The 24,254-nt window shown below is 41.7% G+C and overlaps 1 protein-coding gene across 23 annotated transcripts in view; it reads left to right on the forward strand.

The window, feature by feature from the left end:
* The window catches only part of dmd (dystrophin), a 470,394-nt gene that overhangs the window by 122,125 nt on the left and 324,015 nt on the right, over window positions 1-24,254 (forward strand). For all 23 annotated transcript variants that reach the window (XM_039793561.1, XM_039793552.1, XM_039793539.1 and 20 more), the window contains exon 2: window positions 434-495. In XM_039793561.1, coding sequence (XP_039649495.1) covers window positions 434-495 — 62 coding nt within the window. The remainder of the gene's footprint in view (window positions 1-433; window positions 496-24,254) is intronic.

A 24,254-nucleotide genomic window follows, 5' to 3' on the forward strand; every position in this document is an offset into this window, starting at 1 on the left:
GATTACCTCTCTTTCTCACACACACACACACACACACACACAAACACACACACGCGCGCGCGCGTTTGTTTCACTATCTTTGTGGGGACTCGTCATTGACATAATGCATTTCCTAGCCCCTTACCCTAACCTTAACCATCACAACTGAATGCCTAACCTTAACCCTTACCCTCACTCTAACCCTAACCTAATTCTAACCCTAATCCTAAAACCAAGTCTTAACCCTCAAATAGCCCTTTAACCTTGTGGCCCATTTTGGGCCCAACAAGGCTGTGCAGACCCCAGAAGTATACTGTATTCCCCAGTTTTTGGACCCCACGAGTATAGTAAAACAAGCCCACACACACACATATGTAGGCTACACACATACAGTATAGGCTACACACACAGATATGCACAGCTCTTTTTGACTTTGTCTTTTTTCTTTTGGCAGATGAAAGGGAAGACGTTCAAAAGAAGACTTTCACAAAATGGGTAAACTCACAGTTGGCTAAGGTAAGACAGCTTCCTTTCCATTATCCACTCCATTCACTATATCTCTATTCCCTGTCTGCACTTGCCAGAGTCTCTAACTGGACTGTGATCGCTTTCTCTCATCCCTGTGTAGTAATGTGTGTTCTTGAATAATTTCAAGACTATTTTAACTTTTCTCTAATTCTAATTAGCAAATGACACAAAATATATAGGAGCTTAAAGCTTCCTTCTTGGAACCTCTCTCTCTCTTTCTCTGTCTCTTGCTTTCAATGACTTAAGGCCCATTGCTTTGAAAATTAACTCTTAAATATCCAATGTGTGGGAATTTCTCCCACTAGTGTTGAGATCATATATCGCAATCAACTCTCTCGCACCACGCAGTTCAAAGTACGTATTACAGCTACGGTAGCCTTCACGCTTTAAAAAGCCGGTCTCTTGCTCTTTTCAATATCCTTTTTCTGGGCGAAGAAGAAGACTCCTGTTCCTGAAATTTGGATTTTGAATACATGTGGTCCTCCATGTTTCCTTCTTCAAACTTGCCGGGGCCCGGGAAGCTACGATACCCATTAGCAGCATTAGCAGCACCTGTGAGTTTATCATGTGACAGCGAAAACGCGAAAGGCGGAGTAGTATGTCCTGTGTGTCCCTTACTGGCTAACGTATTTCAAGATGGCGCATGAATTTGGAGCATCTACCCCAGTTCATGCGAATGCAAATGTAAAATTTCAAGCCAAAAGGAATAGTTGGAATTGATGGTGGTGGTAAATATTCATGAAAAAGGACAAGTTTGTGAACGGACAGCACAGATTTTGATAATGAACAACTAAACGCGTTACACACTGGACCTTTAATGGAAGAAAAGAGGTCTCTGTATGTTTTATGAGATATTATTGTCCTTCTTGTGGGGTACTATCCAGACACACTGGTTTGGAGGAGCAGGACAAAGCACTACACATACTGTCTCTTCATTCTATGTCTTCTGAAATTTCTCTCTCAGTCTGAACCCTTCTCCCCTCCTCTGTTGTTTTCATTTATTTCCTTCTATTTTCAGACGAAAACTTACAAGAGGAAAGGATTTGTTGTTTTTTAATGCTGGCAGCATCTTCCACCTCCTTTCATCTGGGGCGGTTTTCTATTTGTCTCTCAGAGTCACGGACAAGTTCAGAGGAATTTCCTTTAACGGCTGTGATTCAGACGCACACACACACAAACACACAAAGGTTATTCCTGCCACGTCCGTTCTCTCTGGAGAGTGGGTTCAGTAAAGCTCGGATAAAGGGAACAGGAGAGTGTTGCACATATTCAGGTTTCCCTTTATATATATATATATATATATATATATATATATATATATATATATATATATATATATATATATATATATATATATATTTTGGTTACTTGATTGTTGGTGGACTTCGTTGTCCAGTAACTCAGTTACTCAGTCCCCCTGTAGGGACTGAATGACTTGTTTTGATTTTAATTCTAATTAAATTTCTGTGTTTATGATTGTGTTTTTGTTTGTGGTGTGTGTATTTTGTGCATGCCAACACATCACTTCTATTGCTATTTTCAAAGTTGATTACAAGGGTGCTAGAGGTGTGCCGTTGTCATGGTGATGGAGACGTAGGCGAGTGTGTGTGCATGTTGGTGCTCATTTGTGCGTGTGTGTGAGTAAAGCTATTGAAGCAGAGTCTGATCTAAGCCAGGTGATTAAAGCCAGGAGGACAGACAGGCTGGATAGGTATTCTCTTCTCTTCTCTCCTTCCTTCTCCTCTCCTGTCTTCCCTTTTCCTCTCCTTTCCATTTCTTCTCCTCCCCTCTTCTCTCACGTCCTCTGCTCTTTTACTTACTCTTTTCCTGCTCTTTTTTCATCTCCTCCCCTCTCCTTTCCTGCCTTTCCTTCCCTTTTTCTTTCATGTCCATTCAACCTGCCACTTCCCCTTTTACTATAACTAAGAGAAAAAGGGAGGGAGAAAATTTGGAGGTGGGAGGCAAAAAGGTAGATAGAAACAAGGGGGTAGAGAAAGGCAGTAGAGGAAAAGAGAGAGATCCCCTCATTTATCCAAACTCAGCGGAGCATATTGAGCACATGCATATGCACACACACACACACACACACACACACACACACACACACACACACACACACACACACACACACACACACACACACACACACAGGTGAGTAAGAGGTAAAAAAAAAGTAGATTATAGAAGGGGAGAAACTGAGGAGGGAGAGAAGGAGACGAAGGATGTAGTAAGGAGTGTGGAGAAGCAATGCAAAATGAGTGAGAGGAATATGGAGAAAAAAACAAGAGAAATGCCTGGCAGTGAAGCAGCGTTGTGTCTGATTTTAGTGTGATTTGCTACTCAGCAAACCATAAAAAAGGCACTTCAGGAATATATACGAGGGTCTGTCACCACGGCAGGAAACTGAGCTTTTTCTTTTTCTTCTTTTTTACTAACCACAGCTGGTACTTTATTCAAGAGTATCAGATTATATTCCAATGCAGCATACACTGCAACATGCCGCCTGTAATTTACTTTTCTGATACTTTCAACTCTTTTCTGATCGCTTTCAACTCCCAGATATTCCTAAGTGAGTTGCATTAGCCAGATATCTGAATATTGGGCTTAACTCAAGTGTTCTTTATCAGGAAGCTGGCCACGGTAACATATGCTGTTCAGCTAACCTGTACCAGTGCAGCTTCAGTTCAGAGGACGAGATAAAATGTGTTAACAGTCTGAATACTGAACAATCAGCTCACGAAAACAATATCATCATTCCTACAGCTGGAGGGGTCAGATGCTGTAGGAGTCAGGATATAACCCATGTTAGAACTTGTTGTAATACTGGCTGCTTACTGGTGATTACTGGTCATTTGTATTACTACTTACTACTGTTAGATTCCCTCTTGTGAATTTTGGTTCAAAGTAAAGAAACTCGTACTCTTTGATTTTAGAGGACTGAGTTTAATGGATTGGTTGATAATTATTAAGGTTTTTCTCCATATGGTCTGAATGGAAAAAATAATCCACCTCAGAGAGCCAGGAATGGAGGGGAAAGGGTGACGGAAAGAGGGGAGGACAGCGTTCATCCAGTGCCTGGTGTTAATTTCACACCCTGGCTGTCACTGTGTGCTTAGGTCCTCAAGAAAAACTGCAGAATAACTCTGATAGGAGAGAAGAGGGAACAGGAGAGGACATTGAAGCTGAGGAACAAAATAGAAAAGGAGGGATGACATGAAAGGATAAGGAGTGCAGACGGTAGTGATGCCTTGTTATGCTTATGATACAAGGTTAAATTTGTCAAATAACTTTCCCAATTGCTATACTGATAATAACACACCCCTTAGCCTCATGTTTTTTGTGGCTCATCACTCAACGTTTAGTGATGTATCTGCACTGCATTTCTGTTGTTTTGACATCATCTGTGTTACATTTGGGCCTTTTAAGAAGTGAAAACATAACATGTTGGCCGGTTTGGCTTCTTTTTTTTTAGAAGATTTAATAGTAAATTAACAAAAAGGGGTGAGCATGTTTGAGGTAAAAGAAACCGCATTAAATCTGAGGAGTTGGTAGCATTGAACTAGTGTAGCTTTGCAAACACTGTAAATCTGGAAGGTATGAGCCAGCAACTGGGCCACGTTCAGCCCCGTCAAAACTTAGCAACACGGGGGTGCGTTGAACACCCAGTTGTGTGCTCAAGCGCTCTACATTTTTATTACCACAAGTTTACATACACGTCTCTGCTGATTGGGTATCACCTGTGACACATCGAGAGACACACCCACCAAACAAGAGAAAACATGTCTCAAAGCTGTTGCACACCGTTTCACACCATTCCGAGGAAACCTGTCGTTCAGCATGGAAACCGTAGCAAAACTGTGCACACCATAGCAAAACGGTGCATACCGTTTTGAGATTGAACGTGCCCCTGGTTAGCTTAGCTTAGCATAAAGACTAGAAACACCTAGCCAGGCTCTGACCAAATATCCAACAACCAGCACTTCTAAAGGTAACTAATTACATTTTATATCTAATTTGTTGAATCTTTGAATCTTGAATCTATAAAAACTCAAGATTGAAACGAAACTTTCCGGTTTTACAGAGGGGGAAACAGAAAGCGAACAGGTATGGTTGGGAGAAAAGAGAGGGGCCGATCGTATTTGGAGATTCAAGTTTAGTTTTGTTGTTTATCAGTAAGGTATACAGAACTACACTGAAGAATAGAGTCAACTAGAGGTTAACATGTGACAGCTGTTACATATGAATTGGTCCACATTGGATTGAACATGCCTTCGGTAGATCCAAAGATCATATTTGCAAGAGAGAGAGAGGTAGAGATATGGCCACGCTTTATCAAAGTTCATAAATATCTAGCTGAATGAGGATACAGCTATATATCCTTTTCAAAGCATTATGCTCTCCCTGCTCTGCTAGCCTTCTAGCATCCCTTGTTGCAGAAGAATGTGTAGTGTGATATCTTACCAGGTCTACATCAAGCTGTGGAAATTAAGATCTGTCACAGCTGAGTGATCCTTTTTCAAGTCTAAACTAAACCTACTGTAGAGCAGCGTGGGAGGAGTGAGACTGAATGGACTGCTTGTTCTGTCTACTTTATAACTTGCGACGTACTGTAGATTTAATGGTTATTGAATGAAGTTTAAAAAGATGAGTGTCCTTTTTAAGGTTTCTGATTGGCAGCTGTAACAACCTATTAGAACTCATTTTCACTGGTTCACTGCTGACTTTGTTTTTGGCAAACTGTGGAAAATAGCTAGCCTGGCTCTGCCCTCCTACGTACTTCCGCTCAATTTTCATTTCATTCAATGACGTTGAGGTTGTGCGCTAGTTTGAGTTGTAGTTCCGTAATGGCGGGGAAGAAAGTGAAGCCATTCGGTCCGTTGTGGCAACGCTGACGAATATCCAGAAGGTAAAGCCCAAGCAAGAACAATCTTTGCTGAGTTTTGTTTGTGGCCATTAAATTGTGGCCCTCCTCCCCACAGGGTTTGGGAAAAGTTAGATTTTCCAGCTCGCTCCGTTAGTGGTGAAGGAGTTGGCTAAGGTGAACGCTAGCGATGCTAAGCCGACGTCACGACCAAACGTTAGCGATTGGTTATGGCAGATCCAGAGTGGCTCTGGGCAGATCCAGAGTGGCTCTGGGCAGATCCAATAGTTTTAAACTTCAACAGAGTACTTGTCAATGGAGAGTGGCCAGACTCTCCGTACAAATGAAATGTACAAGAGTCTGGTAGGACCAGGCTAGAAAATAGCAGCATTACTACGAAACACAATATGTGCTGTGGTTCGAAATCATGCAGTGCAGTTTTGTTTCTTAAGTGTTTTTACTCTTCTGTCAGCAATGCATAAGTAGCTTTAATGTACAACCCCAAATCAAAAAAAGTTGGGACAGTATGGAAAACACAAATAAAAAAAGAAATTAGTGATTTCTAAATGTACTTTGACTTGTATTTCATTGCAGACAATGTGAACACAAAATATTTCATGTTTTGTCTGGTCAACTTAATTTCATTTGTAAATATACATCCTTTCCTGTCATTCAGACCTGCAACACATTCCAAAAAAGGTTGGGACAGGAGCAATTTAGGGCTAGTAATCAGGTAAATTGGTTAAATAATGATGTGATTTGAAACAGGTGATGTCAACAGGTGATTGTAATTATGATTTGGTACAAACGCAGCATCCAAGAAAGGTCTAGTCCTTTAGGAGCAAAGATGGGCCGAGGATCGCCAGTTTGCCAACAAATACGTGAGAAAATTATTGAAATGTTTAAAAACAATGTTCCTCAAAGAAAGATAGGAAGACATTTGCTTATTTGACCTTCAACAGTGCATAACATAAATTAAAAGTTTCAAGGAATGTGGAGGAATTTCAGTCTAACAGCTAAGGCTTGTACAACCGTGATCTCCGATCCCTCAGGCGGCACTGCATCAAGAATCGCCATTCATCTATAAGCGATATCACCATATGGGCTCAGGACTACTTTGGCAAACCTTTGTCAAGTACCACAATACGTAGTTACATCCACAAATGCCCCAAAGGAAGCCCTATGTTAACAGTGTCCAGAAGCGCCGTAGACTTCTCTGGGCTCTGAAGCATCTAGGATGGACATCACACAGTGGAAACGTGTACTGTGGTCAGATGAATCAGTATTTCAGGTATTTTTTGTGAGAAATGGACGCCGTGTGCTCTGGACCAAAAAAGAAAAGGATAATCCAGACTGTTACCAGCAACAAGTCCAAAAGCCAGGGTCTGTCATGGTATGGGGTTGTGTCAGTGCCCTTGGCAAAGGTAACTTGCACTTCTGTGATGGCACCATTAATGCTGAAAAGTACATAGAGATTTGGAGCACAATATGCTGCCTTCAAGAAGACATCTTTTCCAGGGACCTCCATGCATATTTCAACAAGATGATGCAAAACCTAAATTCTGCACACATTACAAAGTCCTGGCTGCGGAGGAAGAGGATACGGGTACTTGACTGGCCTGCCTGCAGTCCCGACCTGTCTCCAATAGAGAATGTGTGGCGCATTTTGAAGCGCAAAATGCGACAACGAAAACCCCGTACTGTTGCCCACCTTAAGACTTGTTTGCAGCAAGAATGGGACAAAATTACACCTGAAACACTTCATCACTTGGTGTCTTCAGTCCATAAACGTCTTTTTAAGTGTTGTGAAAAGGAATGGCAACATTACAAAGTGGTAAATGCTTTACTGTTCCAACTTTTTTTGAAATGTGTTGCAAGAACCAAAATAGGAATTTTGTTTTTTTGAAAATAAAAAAATCATGAGGAACACATTAAATTATGTGCTGTTGTATTGTCTGCAATGAAATACAAGTCAAAGTACATTTAGAAATCACTACTTTCTTTTTTTATTTGCGTTTTCAATACTGTCCCAACCTTTTTCTGATTTGGGGTTGTATGTAAACACCACAAACAAAAGTTAGAAAAGTTGTTGACTTGATTTTACCACTGGGGGTGTCTGTGTTTGTTCATTATTTTAAATTAGAGCCTAGCTGATTAAATCCAACACATTTGTCTGTGAGAAGAAAACAAACTGCTTGCAAACTTGTTCACATTGGCCACTTTAATTACATTTTCCATTTCTGTAACAGCGATGGTGCACTGGAGGGTTTGATTATCATCAAGGGAAAAACAGTCAAAAGTAGGAATGAGCCACCAGGGTAAAATTAAACTAAACTATACTAACATTGTAGCTTTTCTGACCAGTGTGGGTTTTCAGTTAAAGTAAATGTGCCAATAGGACATGAGGCAAGCATGCCAACACGCTAAACTATCACTGCGATAGAAAGACAAGTGACTCTCTGTAAGTAGCCTAACTGGAATCCTACACGGAAGATTAAATCCTACAGATATTGTCACTTTGTGACTTTTAGGAAACGCTTGTGATCAAAAACTAGTTGTCCAGTGAGTTTGTTATACGTACTGTAAAGCACACATTGTTAAATGTCCTGAAAAGCAACCATTTAACAGTAGTGTTTTCTTTGTTTTCAGTGCATTAATTTATTTTTCTTGTCTTTTTTCTGATGCATTTGTTAATTAATTAAACACAGTCTAAACATAATGTAAACTCCAGCAATACTGTCTCATTGTAATTTAGCAAACCAGATTAGAGCTTTTCTTGCTTTGCACAAGAAAGGACAATATGTATGATAATGATATTAAATACATTCATATTGTTTATTTCACCTTGAGGTGTTTGTGTTGGACAGTCGAGCAAAGGATTGTTTCTCTCCTTGGTGACACAAACCAATTAGCTTCTCTTCTTTACTTTCACTAACTTATATTGGTTTTAATATGCTTGAATGAAGAAATACAACCACCTCGGGGTAAGATTTAATAGTGGATGAGATGTTTTTTTTTAGCATGAAATCTGTGTGAAATCTTGTGATTTATTAGTCACCTAATCTGGAAAAACATGTATTTGAAGGCAACAACAGCATCAGACTTTATTAAAGGGCTCATATTATGCTCATCAGGTTCATAATTGTATTTAGAGGTTATATCAGAATAGGTTTACATGGTTTAATTTTCAAAAAACACCATATTTTTGTTGTACTGCACATTGCTGCAGCTCGTCTTTTCAACCTGTGTTTTGAGCTCTCTGTTTTAGCTACAGAGTGAGGCATCTCACTTCTATTCCATCTTTGTTGGGAGTCACACATGCATAGTAGCTGGGTAATGACTACCCAGACAGAAGCAGAGTATGAGGGCGTGCCACGCTAGCAGCTAGCTAGTAAGGTGTGTTACAAAGTGACGTTCGTCACGGAAGTAAAGGCTGGACTACAACAGAGCTTTTTGGAGCAGTTTGTGAACAGTGTTTTCTGTTGGAGATGGTAAGTGCCTTTGGGGGGAACTTTTAATTTGGGATACACATTAGACACCTTGTTACAAGTTGCTGCTTAAAGTCAGGTAAAATCTGTCCAGAAACAACAAAAAACAGATTTTTTAATTTTTTTAATTAGTAGATATTCTTGCATGAGTTGTGTTGTGTAAAGGGAACTATAGTTTGACTTTGTGATGGGGACTGTTTTGGAAGACACACAAGTTCAAGTAAACGTTCAGGTGGAATACACACAGCTCTCGGTGTCTTTATTTAGTTATTGTCACGGTACAATGGCGGACTCAAATGCACGACTATGAGAGGGAATCACAGGTAACAGTCTCTATTGGTCCAAGAACAAACGCAGGCAAAGGTACAGAAACGGCAGGCAAAAATCGTAGTCAAGAAACAAGGCAAAAGGCAAAAGTTCAGGAAACACTGGGAAAAACAAACACTGGGGAAAAACGCTGGAGAGAGTGACTTTCGTACAACTACAATCTGGCACTGGGAAGTGGGAATGGTGGGTATTTATACATAGAGACTGAGGAAGCTGAAAACAAACAGGTGAAACACATTAGGGGCGGGGACGGTAATCATACAGGCGGGAAAGCAAACAAAGGGAGGAAGACAAGTGACCTGTGATGAGAGTGACTGATAATTTCAACATAAAACAGGAAGTGCAAATAAACAAACAAAACACAGAAGAACAGCAGGAACATGACAGTTATGAACACACACATAACTTAACATGGTGTCAGAAACGGGATTGAGTGGAGAAGGACAGTAGAAGAGGCGAACTAAACCTGATTAAGAAAAGTAATCGTCTGAGGAAGCAAAAACAATGGACGGAGACATGTCGGCGCAACAGTTAGCTCCACAGCTAGCGCCGGCAGGCAAGTTCAACTTCTCCGATGCTAATGAATGGCCGAGATGGATTTAACACTTTGAACGCTACAGAATAGCGTCAGGACTGGATAAACAGTCACAAGAGTTTCAAGTGAATGCCTTCATGTATGCAGCCGGCGATGACGCCGAAGATATTCTTAAAGTTTTACCCCTCACGGACGAACAGAAGAAGTCTTACAACACCGTCACGGAGGTGTTCACGGCACATTGTGTTAGCAAGCGGAACGTTATCTTCAAAAGAGCATGCTTCAACAGACGGAGCCAAGAACCCGGTGAGAGTGTCGAGTCCTTTATAACAGCAGTACACACACTGGCTGAGCATTGTGAATTCGGGGCCCTGAGAGAACACTTAATAAGGGACAGGATTGTGGTTGGCATCAGAGATGCTAAACTGTCAGAAAGTTTACAGTTGGACGCTGACTTAACACTAGCAAAAGCCATGACGAGAGTGAGACAGAGTGCAGCAGTGAAAAAGCAGCAGCCAGTGTTGCGAGGGACAGAACAAGCTACAGGACATGTTGAAGCAATATGCAAAGAAGCATATGAAGTGGCAGAAGACAGCTAAGGAGAAAACTGACGCAAATACAGAATGTGGCACGTGCGGACTTTCAAGGAAACACGTGGAAGGATTGCCCCGCCTGTGATGCAGAGTGTAGGAGTTGTCGCAAAAAGGGACACTTTGCAAAGAAATGTAGGTTGACTGGCGGTGTCCGTGACATCACAGAGGCACGTAAGGAGAGCAAAGAGGACGAGGACTTTGCTTTTCTTGGAGAAATGTGCTCTGAGGGAGAGGAAGAGGGGGTGGAGATGTTTCACTTGAATGGGGAAACAACTGTGTTTAAACTGGACACTGGAGCAAGTGTCACAGCAATTTCAAGAAGCAAGTACTCCTTTAAGAAGCATGGGACATTGCAGCCGCCACTTAAAGTGCTGTATGGACCAGAAAATCATAGACTGGAAGTTAAAGGACACTTTAAAGGTGAGCTGAGTATTGAAAAGGAAACAACAGAACAAGACATTTATGTTGTGGAGGGACTGTCGAAGCCACTGTTGGGACTCCCTGCTATAAAAGCACTCAAGCTAATAAGGCGTGTCCACACAGTTCAAGCCCACCAAGAAGATTTTAAAGTGCAGTACCCTACCGTGTTTTCAGGCTTGGGGCAATTGAAGGAGCCTTACAAAATCGAGCTGGTGCCAGGTGCTGTCCCATTTGCCCTGTCATCCCCACGCCGGGTGCCTCTTCGGCGGATGGAGGAAATGGGAGTAATTTCTAAAGTGACCCAGCCAACACCCTGGTGTGCGGGCATGGTTGTGGCACCGAAGGCTCAGCCTAGAAAGACTCTGCTGTGTGTGGACTTGACACACTTAAACAAGTGGGTGCAAAGAGAGAGACACATTCTCCCAGCAATAGATCACACACTAGCCATGCTGGCTGGAGCAAAGGTTTTTACAAAGCTGGATGCAACCTCCGGCTTCTAGCAGATCCCATTGTCAGGGGAGAGCCGGCTCCTTACTACATTTATCACCCAATTTGGGCGATATGCATTCAATCGCCTACCATTCGGGATCTCATCAGCTCCGGAAAATTTCCAGCGTTGCATGTTGCAGATGTTGGAGGGATGCGATGGTGTGGTGTGCCATGCGGACGACATAGTCGTGTATGGGAAAGACATTCAGCAACACAATGAGAGACTACACATGGTGCTGAAGAGATTAAAGGAAGAAGGGCTCACACTGAACGAAAAATGTCAGTTTACAAAAGAGAGCATTATGTTCGTGAGTCATCGAGTCACAGCAGAGGGCGTGACACCTGACCCAGGCAAGGTCAGAGCCATTATGGAGATGCCTGAACCAACTGGGGTCGAGGACGTGAGGAGAGTGATGGGTATGGTTAATTATCTCGGAAAGTTTTTACCCCATCTTGCATCATACACCTGACCCATTAAAGACCTGTTAAGTGAGAAGAATGAGTGGTGCTGGGAAGCGCCACAGAGAGAGGCCTTTCAGAAACTTAAAAACGAACTGAGTTCACCACGGGTGCTGGCACCTTATTCAACCACAGCAGAGACTTGGGTGTCGGCTGACGCCTCATCCTTTGGTCTTGGGGCTGTCCTCAGCCAAAAACAGACATATGGAACATGGAGGCCCATCATGTTCATCTCCAGAGCCCTGTCTGAGGCTGAAAAACATTATGCACAGATCGAAAAGGAGGCCTTAGCTGCAACTTGGGCGTGCGAACGGCTGACGCCCTACCTCCTGGGACTGAAGTTTAAGTTAGAGACTGATCATAAACCTTTGGTGCCACTCCTGAGTACTAAGGCTCTAGGTGAACTCCCTCCCAGGAGGATGAAGTTCACTTTTGACATGCCAGGCAAGTGCCTCATAACCGCAGACGCCTTTTCAAGAGCCCCTGTAAAACACACACTCACACAGGAGGAAAAAGACAATGAGGCAGAGGTTAAAGTCTTTGTGGACGCTGTCATCCAAAGCCTTCCTGCCACAGAAGCAAGATTGAAGGGAATTCAAGAGAAACAGAAAGCTGACCCAGTTTGTGCAAAACTTATCAGATACTGCAAGACAGAGTGGCCTGAGAAACATGCCCTTCCTCCGGAACTGGGGCCATACTGGCCAGAGAGAGAGAGACGCTCACACTGGCAGGAGAGCTGCTTCTCAGGGGGCAAAGAATTGTTATTCCCCACTGTATGAGAAAAGAAACTCAACAACCTCCACAGTGGCCATCAAGGTATTGTCAAGTGGAGAGCAAGAGCACGCCAGTCTGGTGGCCAGGATTGTCCGTACACATCAGCCAGTTGGTGGAGAACTGTAACGCATGCTCACAGCACAGAGCAGAGCACAGAGAGCCGTTGCTGACCACCCCAGTGCAGGAGAGACCTTGGCAAAGGGTGGATACAGATTTATTCTTCTGGGAGAAGAAGACCTATCTTCTCATAGTGGAAAAAAGTGGGGCTGTTGTAAGTGCAGGCAGCCTAGGGACAGCATCCATATTTAAACCCAGTGCCATGACAAGAACGGCCCTCGCGGCCAAAAAAACAGACCGGCCCACCGGGAATTTTCCTGGTGCTCCCGATTAGCCAATCCGGGCCTGACTATAGTGTGACGGGGCCTGTTTTGGAAGACACACAAGTTCAAGTGAATGTTCAGGTGGAATACACAGCTCTCGGTGTCTTTATTTACTTAACAAGTTGTAGCTCAGAGACTCTGAAATCCTCAGAGATATGAATTATTATAAGTAAGTAAGTAAAATTTATTTGTATAGCACATTTCACAGATAAAAATCACAAAGTGCTTCACAACGAAATGCAATTCAACACAAGAAGTCACAATACGAGCACATTGAAATACAAACAGAAAATATAACAAACAACCATAAAAAACCCATCGACTAAGCAAAAGCCTGCTTGAACAGCAGAGTCTTCAGCTGCCCCTTAAAAGATTCGACAGAATCCACACAACGTAGCGAGAGAGGCAAGTCATTCCACAGCCTAGGAGCCACTGCTTGGAATGACCGATCACCTCTAGTTTTAAAATTAGTGCGGGGAACCATTAATAGCATCTGACCTAATGATCTCAGACTACGGGTGGGGGTATGTAGCTGTATCAAATCAGAGATGTATGAAGGAACCTGACCGTGCAAGGCTCTGAAAGTAATGACCAGGATTTTAAATTGAATTCTATACTGGACTGGTAACCAGTGAAGAGCTGCTAAAACAGGCGTGATGTGTGCTCTTTTGTTAATGTGCATTAAAAGCCTTGCAGCAGAGTTCTGAACAGTCTGGAGACGATAAAGCTGATTCTTACTCAGACAAGTAAAAAGACTGTTACAGTAATCTAAGCGTGAAGAAATAAAAGCATGAATGATCATCTCTAATTCATCCTTAGTGACAAGTGGTCTTAACTTAGAGATATTTCTCAGGTGGAAGAAACAGTTCCTAACTAATAGTTTAGAGTGGTGATCCAAAGACCATAGCTGAGTCAAAAACCACACCTAAGCTCCTGAGACTCGGCTGGACAGACAAGCCTAAGTCCCCCATATATGATGCTTTATCTCAGGGATACGACTTTCAGGGGCAATAATTAGAGTTTCTGTTTTTCTGAGTTTAAAAGCAGAAAGTTGTCACATAACCACTGTTTGATACTAGACAAACAGCTTATTAAAGATGACAGTTTGGAAAACTCAGTTTCCTTAAAAGAACAGGTAAAGTTGGATATCATCCGCATAGAGATGGTACGATATGTCTCCAAATTGACTAATTATCTGTCCTAAAGGAAAAAATATACAAGAGGAACAGAATAGGTCCCAACACAGACCCCTGAGGTACACCCCACACGACAACTCTGCAGTTTCAGACAATATCTGATTAACCTGAACACTAAAATGTCTACCAGAAAGGTAGGATGAGAACCATTTTAAAACCGATCGTCCAGACATACCAACCAAATCACGAAGTCTATTTATCATAATGGTATGATCAATAGTGTCAAAACGCAAGAAAGGTCCAATAGGACCAAAACTGTAAAATCCTTTGAATCAGCTGACATCATAATATCACTAGAGTTTTTAAAAGTGCAGTTTCCGTTGAATGCCTTTTACGGAAACCAGACTGGAATTTATCAAACAGCTTGTGCTTCTCTAAGAAAAGGGTGAGTTGCTCTGCTACAACTTTTTCTAAAATTTTTGACATGAAAGGTAGTTTTGATATTGGCCTGTAGTTCTTAGGTTGAAGTGGGTCCAACGTGGGCTTTTAAGTACAGGCTTAACAACAGCATGTTTAAAAAACTAGGAACGCACCAGTTAAAAGTGAGGTATTTAGCATCTCAACAATGCAGGGGCCAATGGAGTCAAAAGCTTGAACAAATAGCACAGTAGGGACAACATCCATAGGACAAGATGAGGGTTTCAAAGTCTGTAGCAGAGAAATGATGTCATTCAGTGTCACAGGTTTAAAAGTGGACCAAAAATGAGCGGGAGGCAAGTGACATGCAGAGTTCTGAGGAAGTGATGGTAAGATGTTGGTCCTAACATCTCTGATCTTATTCACAAAGAAGTGGAGGAATTCATCACAGTCCGATTTAGAAGACACACTTGCTTGTGGGCCAGAAGGAGACACTAAAGCATTAATTATAACTACTAGATACATTTGATATTAGATACATTTACAGTTTCCTGCCTGTGAAATTGTTGTAAGCATTCTGCAGAGCAGCTCACCTCTGTACATCATCCAGTGGCCTAACGAGCCAACACCGGGCCCCTAAGCAGGATTATCAAGGCGGCCCCCCTACTACAGCACGTGATGACGGCGCAATGTCCATGAGTAGGCTACCATGAATAGGACAGGCTAGGATCATAGAGACACAGCATATAAGAGATTGTTTTTTTTTTTTTGTATAGTACTTTAAAAATAAAAAGGAAACTTGTTTTGGGGAGAATAATAATTATTACTATTAATGAATTACTCTGGGCTGAGATGTCCAAGGAATCTTACCAAAAAGGCTCAGGATTCGCAAATTTTGGTATAATGTGAAAATGGCTGGTGGATTTAAGACAAAAAATAATAATTTATTGAATGAATCTAATATGAACATATATGTCACTGTCAGTGGCTTGTTGATCTTTACATTGTTAGTTAATTTCCTATCCTGGCCACACACACACACACACACACACACACACACACACACACACACACACACACACACACACACACACACTCATATGGTTTGATAAAGGACTTATTGGATTTTAACTTATCATTGCACTTACAATAACGAGCGTAGTTGTCGTCTCATCTGCGTTTTTTTCTGCATCCACCGTGTGTGATTGTGTGTGTGTGTGTGTGTGTGTGTGTGTGTGTGTGTGTGCATGTGTGCGCGTGTGTGCGTGTGCGTGCGACTGTTGCGGGGGAAATGGAGCAGCAGCCCCGCCCGCTGCAGAGAGCAGACAGTATTGAAACAGCAGCCGCTTCACTGACTTTATAGTGAAAAAACGTTACAGCGTACATTGATGTTAAAATGTATACAGGTTGGGGCGACCTCTAGCTCACCCAGTAACGGTGCAGATCCACTTGTCCGTGCGACACTTCTGTCGCGTCGCTCCCCGCTCTATTCCTATGGGTGACGTCAAGCGACTTCAACGCTCCTGCAAAGCATTCCGGGAAGGCGGCGCTACATTTGAAAAAATGCTGCACGTCAAAAAGCTGGCCGATGCCCAGCTTTATGCAAATGAATAGTAGAAGTAGAGGAAAATCTTTCAAACTGACCTTTGTTGATCTGAAATGAAGACATATTCAGCAACTGCATGGCCTATTTCTCACTTAAAATGTTTTCAGAAACACATTTCGGTGAACTATTTTTGTAAAATACGAGATCGTATTCTCAACGAGCCGCCATGACACTCTGTTGAAATTCTCGAGTAGACACACCGACGTCACGCGTTCGTCCAATCAGCTGCTGGTTAGGGGCGTGGAGCATCAACCATGGCTATATGACGTCGCGACAGTCGTGTCGCAAAAGTGGATCTGTACCGTTAGAGCTTACACACTGCCTGCGTGAGACGCGCCTGAGACGCGTGCCTGCTAGAAATAGAACCGACGCCTATTTTTTTACGCGAGACGCGAGCGTGTTGGAAGCGTTTCCAGGCAAAATAGAATAGGAAAATATGTTTATATGTCATTTAGACACGAATGCATATTAATAAATGACATGTTGATGTTTGAAAGCCTCTATGTTTTGATATAAATGCAGATATATGAATGTAATAAAAAAATATATATTTTCTAATATTGCACCTGTCAATAAAGAAATATTTTGTAGCCTATTTTGCCGTCAATACTGCCGACGTTGTCTTTGCTGTAATCAAATCAGTATATATTTATGTTTAACATGGTATTTCATTTTATCAATGGGAAACATCCATGTGTCCCGACAAGGCTAGCAGCAGCAGCGCAGCGTCAGACACGTTTCTGGTGTGTAAAGACATAGAAAAATCCACGCTGCTGACACGCAGCTGACACGCAACAGAAACGCCACGCTCATGCCACGCCGGCAGTGTGTAACCGGCCTAGAGCGTTCACCCCATATCGGCTGAGTCCTGCAGCGGCACGGTTTCGAATCCGACCTGCTGCCCTTTGCTGCGTGTCATCCCCCATCTCTCTTCCCCTTTCCTGTCTATCCACTGTCTCTCTATAATAAAGGGAAAAGCCCCCCAGAAAATAATCTTTTAAAAAAAAATGTGTACAGGTTGGCAGGGCGGTCTGAAAAGTCTTTCGCTGTACGTTTTGTTGGTAAATGTGAGATGTTCGAGTCACACACGTCTCGTCTTCATAACAGAAACAAGGAAATGAATTTGACCCGTTCTCACTCCCGCTTGGTCAGTGGCTGCACGTGGGACTGCTGGGATTGTCGTGAGTAATGAAAATGCAATAGGCGGCCCCGGCTGTCAATATCTTCCAGTCATGCGGGACCCTGATTGGTCCGGGCCCGTAAACACAGCTTACCCTGCTTACCGATAGTTACGCGTCTGACATCATCTCAGTTTACATCTTATCAGAAGAAACTCTTAAGCTGTCTTATTTTATTTATTTATTTATTTATTTTTGTTAGAAAACTGCTCTGTAAAGATGCGCTCTGTAATATCAAATAAACAACTGCCCTGCTTCCCATTTGCTAGAGGCCTGCTTGTTCATATGTCCCATGTACAGTTGAAGATAAAAGTTTACATACTTTTTGTCAGAAGAACACATCTACTTTCCATAGTCCAAGCTTACATATATATATGGGTGGATTTACCTGCTAGTCGATTCTTTATTAGAGCTGAAAGAAAGGAATGTACGGAGTCCCCCTGGGGTCAGCTGAAAAAAAATCAATTACTCTATAGCAAAATGTTATTAAATCACAAACAATGCATCTTCCCTAACGTAGTAAGGTTAACAACGAGCTACAAACTCATTTTCATCTAAATGAGCCGTCCTCAAACCTGGAGAAATAACATTGGTCTCCACGAGCAGCCGGCGTTGGCGTTGAGGCGGCAGTAAGACGATTGCTTAGGGACCGTCTACAAACTACAGAGAGAGATACAACAAAAATATGTATTAATTAAATGATTAAATAAGGCAGTGTCTCCAAACTTACCTCAATTATAACTTGTCTCCTGCTAGTTGTACTACAGCACTTACTTTTAAAAATTAAGCATATTCATAATTTTGGTAAATATGTTTTGCCAAAAAATTTAATTATATGTCATAATTAATATCTGTGATAATTACAGAGAGTCATGTCTCCAAAACTACTCCGCACATAGAAGGCCCGCTGCTGGTTGTACTACAGCACTTACCTTTCAAAAATAAGCATAATATAATTTTGGGGAATATTTTTTGCCAAAAACATTTAATATTTTAATAATTAAAAAGAGTGGTGTCTCTAAACTTGCCTCACAGATAATTAGTCTTCTGCTGGTTTTACTACAGCACTTACTTTTTAAAAATTATTTTATTTATTTATTTATTTTAAAAATAAGCATATGCATAATTTTGGAGAGTAGAAAATTTGTTATGACTCCCATTACAATTTTTTTAGCAAAGAATATTCCCCAAAATTATATTTCGCTATAGAGTAAATGATCCCGATAGTTGGAATCTGTGAATATCTTTCTAACTTTGGTCACGTTTATAAAACCGAGAGCACGGATTATGAATCCGTGAGAACAATTTATGAAACTGAGGGCATGGATTTTTATTCTGTGCGCACGGTTTAGTTTTTTTCTCTCAGCTGACCCCAGGGGGGTTCCGTATTCCTTATTTTTTTAAACCAAAACGTTCAATTTACGACTAATCTTACTCCTTTTCCCTTAATAAAAATCCAGAATATCTAAATATGTAAACAAAATTTCAAAAGTTGTACTGCTGGACACAAGATGTCTCCTCCTTCCCTGCATTTATATAATGTTAACGACTACTCAAAACACTTTACATTCACAGACTGGTGGACAAGGGCCATACAAGGTGCCACCTGCTCATCAGATAAACATTCACACACCGATAGCAATTAGAGGTTCAGTGACTTGCCCAAGGACACTTCAACACGCTGGGCCTGCAGGGGCCAGGGATCGAACGATCTGCCTTCCGATTGCTAAACGAACACTCTACCACCTGAGCCACAGTCGCCCGTGTGATTTACCTGGAGGCTTTACATTTCCACATCACCCTAAAAGTTGGGAGAAAAACGATTGGCTACAAACCAGTTGTGATGTCATAAATCGTTAATTTGTTAAACATTTTCCCCTTGAGCAGATAAGTGTGAAAACAATATCTTCACATATACCATTCTGCACAGGAGATTTTAAAGAATCACAGTTTTATTTGAGTAATATTTGCTTGTCCATGGTGACATACCAAGAACTACAGCCTTAGGGACTTTGTCATTCCTCATCTCTCTTTCCTCATTTCCTGTCATCTCAGTGCATGTATGAAAAGGGGAAGTGTTATTGCACAGTGTGCCAAATTTCAAGCCAATAGTAAAATGGACTAGTTCATGTGTGTTGTTCAGATGATTTCTGATGGTGGTTTTGTCTCCAATCTGATTGCTCGTCGTTACTAGGGAAGCAGGCACACCATAGCAACATATTACATTAGGTAACATTCCAAAAATGTAAAACCTTATTTGTATGATTGCTCAAATGAAATTATTCTTTGTGTGATAAAATATCTCCCATGACATGACCCATGCTCTATACACAAGGATCAATCATTTACATGGAATACACATAGCGTCTTAATTATATTTTGCCTCAGAGACCAACCAGCTCTCTTATTCCTGAAGACTTCCTGGCCTCAGGTTGGCTGTTGTTGCAATTACCTTGTGACAATTTCATTAATTGTTATATTAACTTAATCAGATATCCACCTGGGGCTTTTTGGGCTCAAGTATCTGGACTAAAACATAATCCCATAATTTTATAATTCTTTCCTATGATGGGGAGTCAGTTAACTGTTGAGTCAGACAGCTGATGTTGCCTGTCACTAAGACAAAATTGTGGTCACTCAAAGCAGCCATTCATCTTAAATGTGTCACATCACGACTCAATTTGTTACAAACATCGCACCACTTCTTCTTAGAGTCATAACTTTGGTGTTTTGAAAGTAGATGAAAATCGACCAGCTGAAGTTGGAGACCATCTAAAAATAGCCAAAAGAGATTTTCAAATCTTTTTTAATAAATTTTTTTCTTCATACTTCATAACTGCATTTTTAACTCGCACCTCCAGTTTTAAAAGAAAAAGTCATGCAATATAGCCCAATTTCTACCATGCTTTTTTTTAACATATAGAATAATGTGTCATTAAGGTGTGTTCTTACACTGATACAGTCATGCCCTGTGAGAGATGTACAACTGTGCATGTGCAAAATAAAAGCAACTATCCGTTCTGGTTGAATAATAATATAATAATTTATATTTTATTAATCCTGCAAGGTGAAATTCCAATGTTTTCACTCTGTCTGTCTACAGACTGAGCTACTGCCACCCCAGCGCCAACGATGAGCATGTGTGTTTATTCCTCCATTAAGTAAGCACTAAAGATGACAGCACCAACACTTTTAATTAATTAAACGTTTTTAGACTAATTTATTTTCAACTGGGAGAGTTTGTTTATAACTCTCCCGGTCAAATGATATTCAGGCTTAAGTCTGGATAGCAAAAAAACACCCAAAATGTGATTTTTGCGAATGGGTTCCAAACCACATATGAAAGTGGTTTAAAATGCGATTCCATCTGATTTCTACAGTCCAGGGGTCTCATTTATAAACGTGGCGTACGCACAAAAGGGGGCTGAAAATGGCCGTACGCCGCTTCCCACGCAAAGTTTGTGATTTATAAAAAACTAACTTGACGGGAGAATGCGGGGTCGTCCACGCAAACTCTGACCCATGCGTACGCACATTTTGGAGACAAAATAGGAATTGGCGACGCAGATGGTGAGGTGGTGAACTGAAGTCAGACTGCAGAGAGTAAATGAGAATAAGATTACTCGTAATATTTTCTAGTATTGATGCCTCACGCACATTCTTTCACTGCATATCATCCACGTTACCATGAAGATGAAATCCAGCAGTGTTATTTGCGCTTGTACTGAGTGATAACTGTTCCATAAACACCTTGTAAAATCCAACTCAAATCTTAAATAAAAATTTGTTCTTAATATTTAATCGGCATTGTATTGCCATTGCATTGTCCGCTACGGAGCGCAGGATCAAGGAGGAGATGGCCCAACTGCATGGAATACAGGATAGCATCAAATACCCTAGCATTAGATAACGGGAGAACACAACTAAATGTCTTTAAAACTGTGCATATATCATCAAATGTCAAAGTCTGAAAATACAGCCGTTAAGCTCTCGTGCAATCGTTACCCTTCATGTCCTCATTATCAGTCCGAACTTTAATACTGTTCGTGACAAAACCTGCATGAAGAAAAGTGTGTTTGCCTATTACACTTTATTTCGTCTTCAAATTGTATCTCAGAGTGAGGGATACCACTAGTTGATGCTGTGATTTTGGCAAGGTGTTAACAATCACAAATTACAAATTACATATTAATACTGCCATGAACCTGTGCGTAATGCTGCATGATGGCACTGCTGGCCCTGCAGGAGGACTACGCTAATGGAAGAATCAGGAGAAAAAGAGACCATCAGCGACCATGACGATTACTGGCTAATATGCCGATTTAGATTTTCTAAAGCTGAGCTCATGGATCTATGTACTGAATTGGGTCCAGTAGAGAGGGCAATGCGCCGGAACCATGCCATATCCCGGTCCAAATACAGGTCCTCGTCTCTCTGGCGGCCACCGGCTGTTTCCAGAGGGAAATGGCAGACAGCTAAGTGTTTTAAAAAAATAAATATTATATATAATCTTCAACTTCATCGCTAAGGCTTGTTTGGATATAATATATAGTTCTGTTAAAGGTCCCATGACATGGTGCTCTTTGGATGCTTTTATATAGACCTTAGTGGTCCCCTAATACTGTATCTGAAGTCTCTTTTCTATAGACCTTAGTGGTCCCCTAATACTGTATCTGAAGTCTCTTTTATATAGACCTTAGTGGTCCCCTAATACTGTATCTGAAGTCTCTTTTATATAGACCTCAGTGGCCCCCTAATACTGTATCTGAAGTCTCTTTTATATAGACCTTAGTGGTCTCCTAATACTGTATCTGAAGTCTCTTTTATATAGACCTTAGTGGTCTCCTAATACTGTATCTGAAGTCTCTTTCCCGAAATTCAGCCTTGGTGCAGAATTACAGCCACTAGAGCCAGTCCCACAATGAGCTTTCCTTAGGATGTGCCATTTCTGTGTCTCTAGCTATTGAGGAGGAGAGAGGGCGGGGCAAGGTGGAGGGTGTGGCCTTGACCAACTGCCACTTTTCTTGTTTGAAAGCCATGATGTCTCTCTCTCATGGGTTGGCCAAATTCTCTGGGCGGGCAAAGCAGAGAAAGGGGAGGTAACCTTGCTTGTTATGACCTCATAACAAGCAAGATTCCAGAACAGCTCATCTGAGCTTTCATTTTCTCAAAGGCAGAGCAGGATACCCAGGGCTCATTTTACACCTATCACCATTTTAAGCCAATTGGGGACCATAGGCAGGCTTGGGGAACGCATATTAATGTTAAAAAACCTCATAAAGTGAAATTTTCTTATTATATACGTCTGGTATATCAAAGCTGTCCCTGAGTGCCGTAATGCCTGCCGTTTTGGACGTATTATTAATATAGGTAGTCTATAGATCAGGGTTCCATACACTGTGCAAGAACAGGCTGAAATTATAATTCAATTTGCAGCAATTCCTGAACGTCTGAGAAGTTTTTTGCTTTTTCTCCGCCAGTCGTCATGATTCGGCATGATTCGGTGTAACGAAAGAACAACTGCCAGGGTCATTAACATACTGATCAGCATTCACGAGGTGCTTTGCATTGACTATTTATGGTTAGAGCATGGGTGTGTACAGGGCGGTATAAGAGGCTGATCCACGTATGCACACTTGTAGTCAATCTGTGATTTATAAAGGGAACATTGCTTACAGGTGTGCGTACACACGGTTTTATAAATCGGACTTTTTTTTGGCGTACGCCAGTTTGGGCTTTTGGCCATACGTACACTTATAGTAAGGATCCTATGCACAGTTTTATAAATGAGACCCCAGACCTTTCCACAAATTGGAATTGATGATGGCCTCAAAGCCTGCCAAACGTCCCAGGGGACTGCCGACACTGCCACCTCTGCCAGGCCACGGCCTCGACGCTTGCCAACTTGGTGACTTTCTCACTAGATTTTGCAACATTTCAAAACCTTTTTAGACAACTTTATTTCTAAAAAGCGACTAGAGACAAATTTAGTGACTTCTGATCATCAGGGAAAACGCAACATATAATATATTGTAATTAATTTCCATGCATGCTCCTCCACATAATCACAGTCAATGGCTCATCTGCCAACAGCACAGGGTCTCTCTCTCCCTCTCCTCTTCTGTCGTGAGCAGCAGACAGTCAGTCTACACAGCCACTAAGCTTTATGCAAATGATATGTAATGACGTCAAAAATATGCAATTGACGGTTTTACTTCATCTGACAAGTTTTAGAGACTTTTGGAGCTAGGGCTACCCACTTTTATTAATTTGTCAATTCACTTTTCTTTTCTGGATTTTTTTTTAAGGTCCCATGGCATGAAAATTTCACTTTAGGAGATTTTTTTTAACATTAATATGCGTTCCCCCAGCCTGCCTATGGTCCCCCAGTGGCTAGAAATGGTGATAGGTGTAAACCGAGCCCTGGGTATCCTGCTCTGCCTTTGAGAAAATGAAAGCTCAGATGGACCGATCTGGAATCTTCTCCTTATGAGGTCATAAGGAGCAAGGTTACCTCCCCTTTCTCTGCTTTGCCCGCCCAGAGAATTTGGCCCACCAGTGAGAGAGAGACGACATGGCTTTCAAACGAGCAAAGTGGCAGTTGGTCAAGACCACACCCCCACCCTCCACCTTGCCCCCCCTCTCTCTCCTCCTCAATAGCTACAAACACAGAAATGGCACTTCCTAAGGAAAGCTCATTGTGGGACTGGGTCTAGTGGCTGCACTAAGGCTGAATTTCGGGAAAGAGACTTCAGATACAGTATTAGGGGACCACTGGGGCCTATATAAAAGCATCCAAAGAGCACCATAGACCTTTAACAATGATTTCGTGAGGCACTGACCCAAAGGCATTTGCCAGGTCTAAGAAAACAATGTGAGATCCTTATTCTCCTTCTTGGCTGTTTGTATTTGCTGCCAGATGATTTTTGTATGCTCTAGACAGCCCGCAAATCCCTGAACTCCAGCCTTTTGAACCCATGTGTCAACAAAGTTGTTGCTTAGCAGGTAAGCGGAGAGTCCTTGCGCCAAGACACTGAAGTTATTATATATTTTACCTTCTTCATTCGATTTATTTTATCAGCAA

Source organism: Perca fluviatilis, chromosome 24, assembly GCF_010015445.1.
Source record: "Perca fluviatilis chromosome 24, GENO_Pfluv_1.0, whole genome shotgun sequence".
In the NCBI taxonomy this organism is placed as follows: domain Eukaryota; kingdom Metazoa; phylum Chordata; class Actinopteri; order Perciformes; family Percidae; genus Perca; species Perca fluviatilis.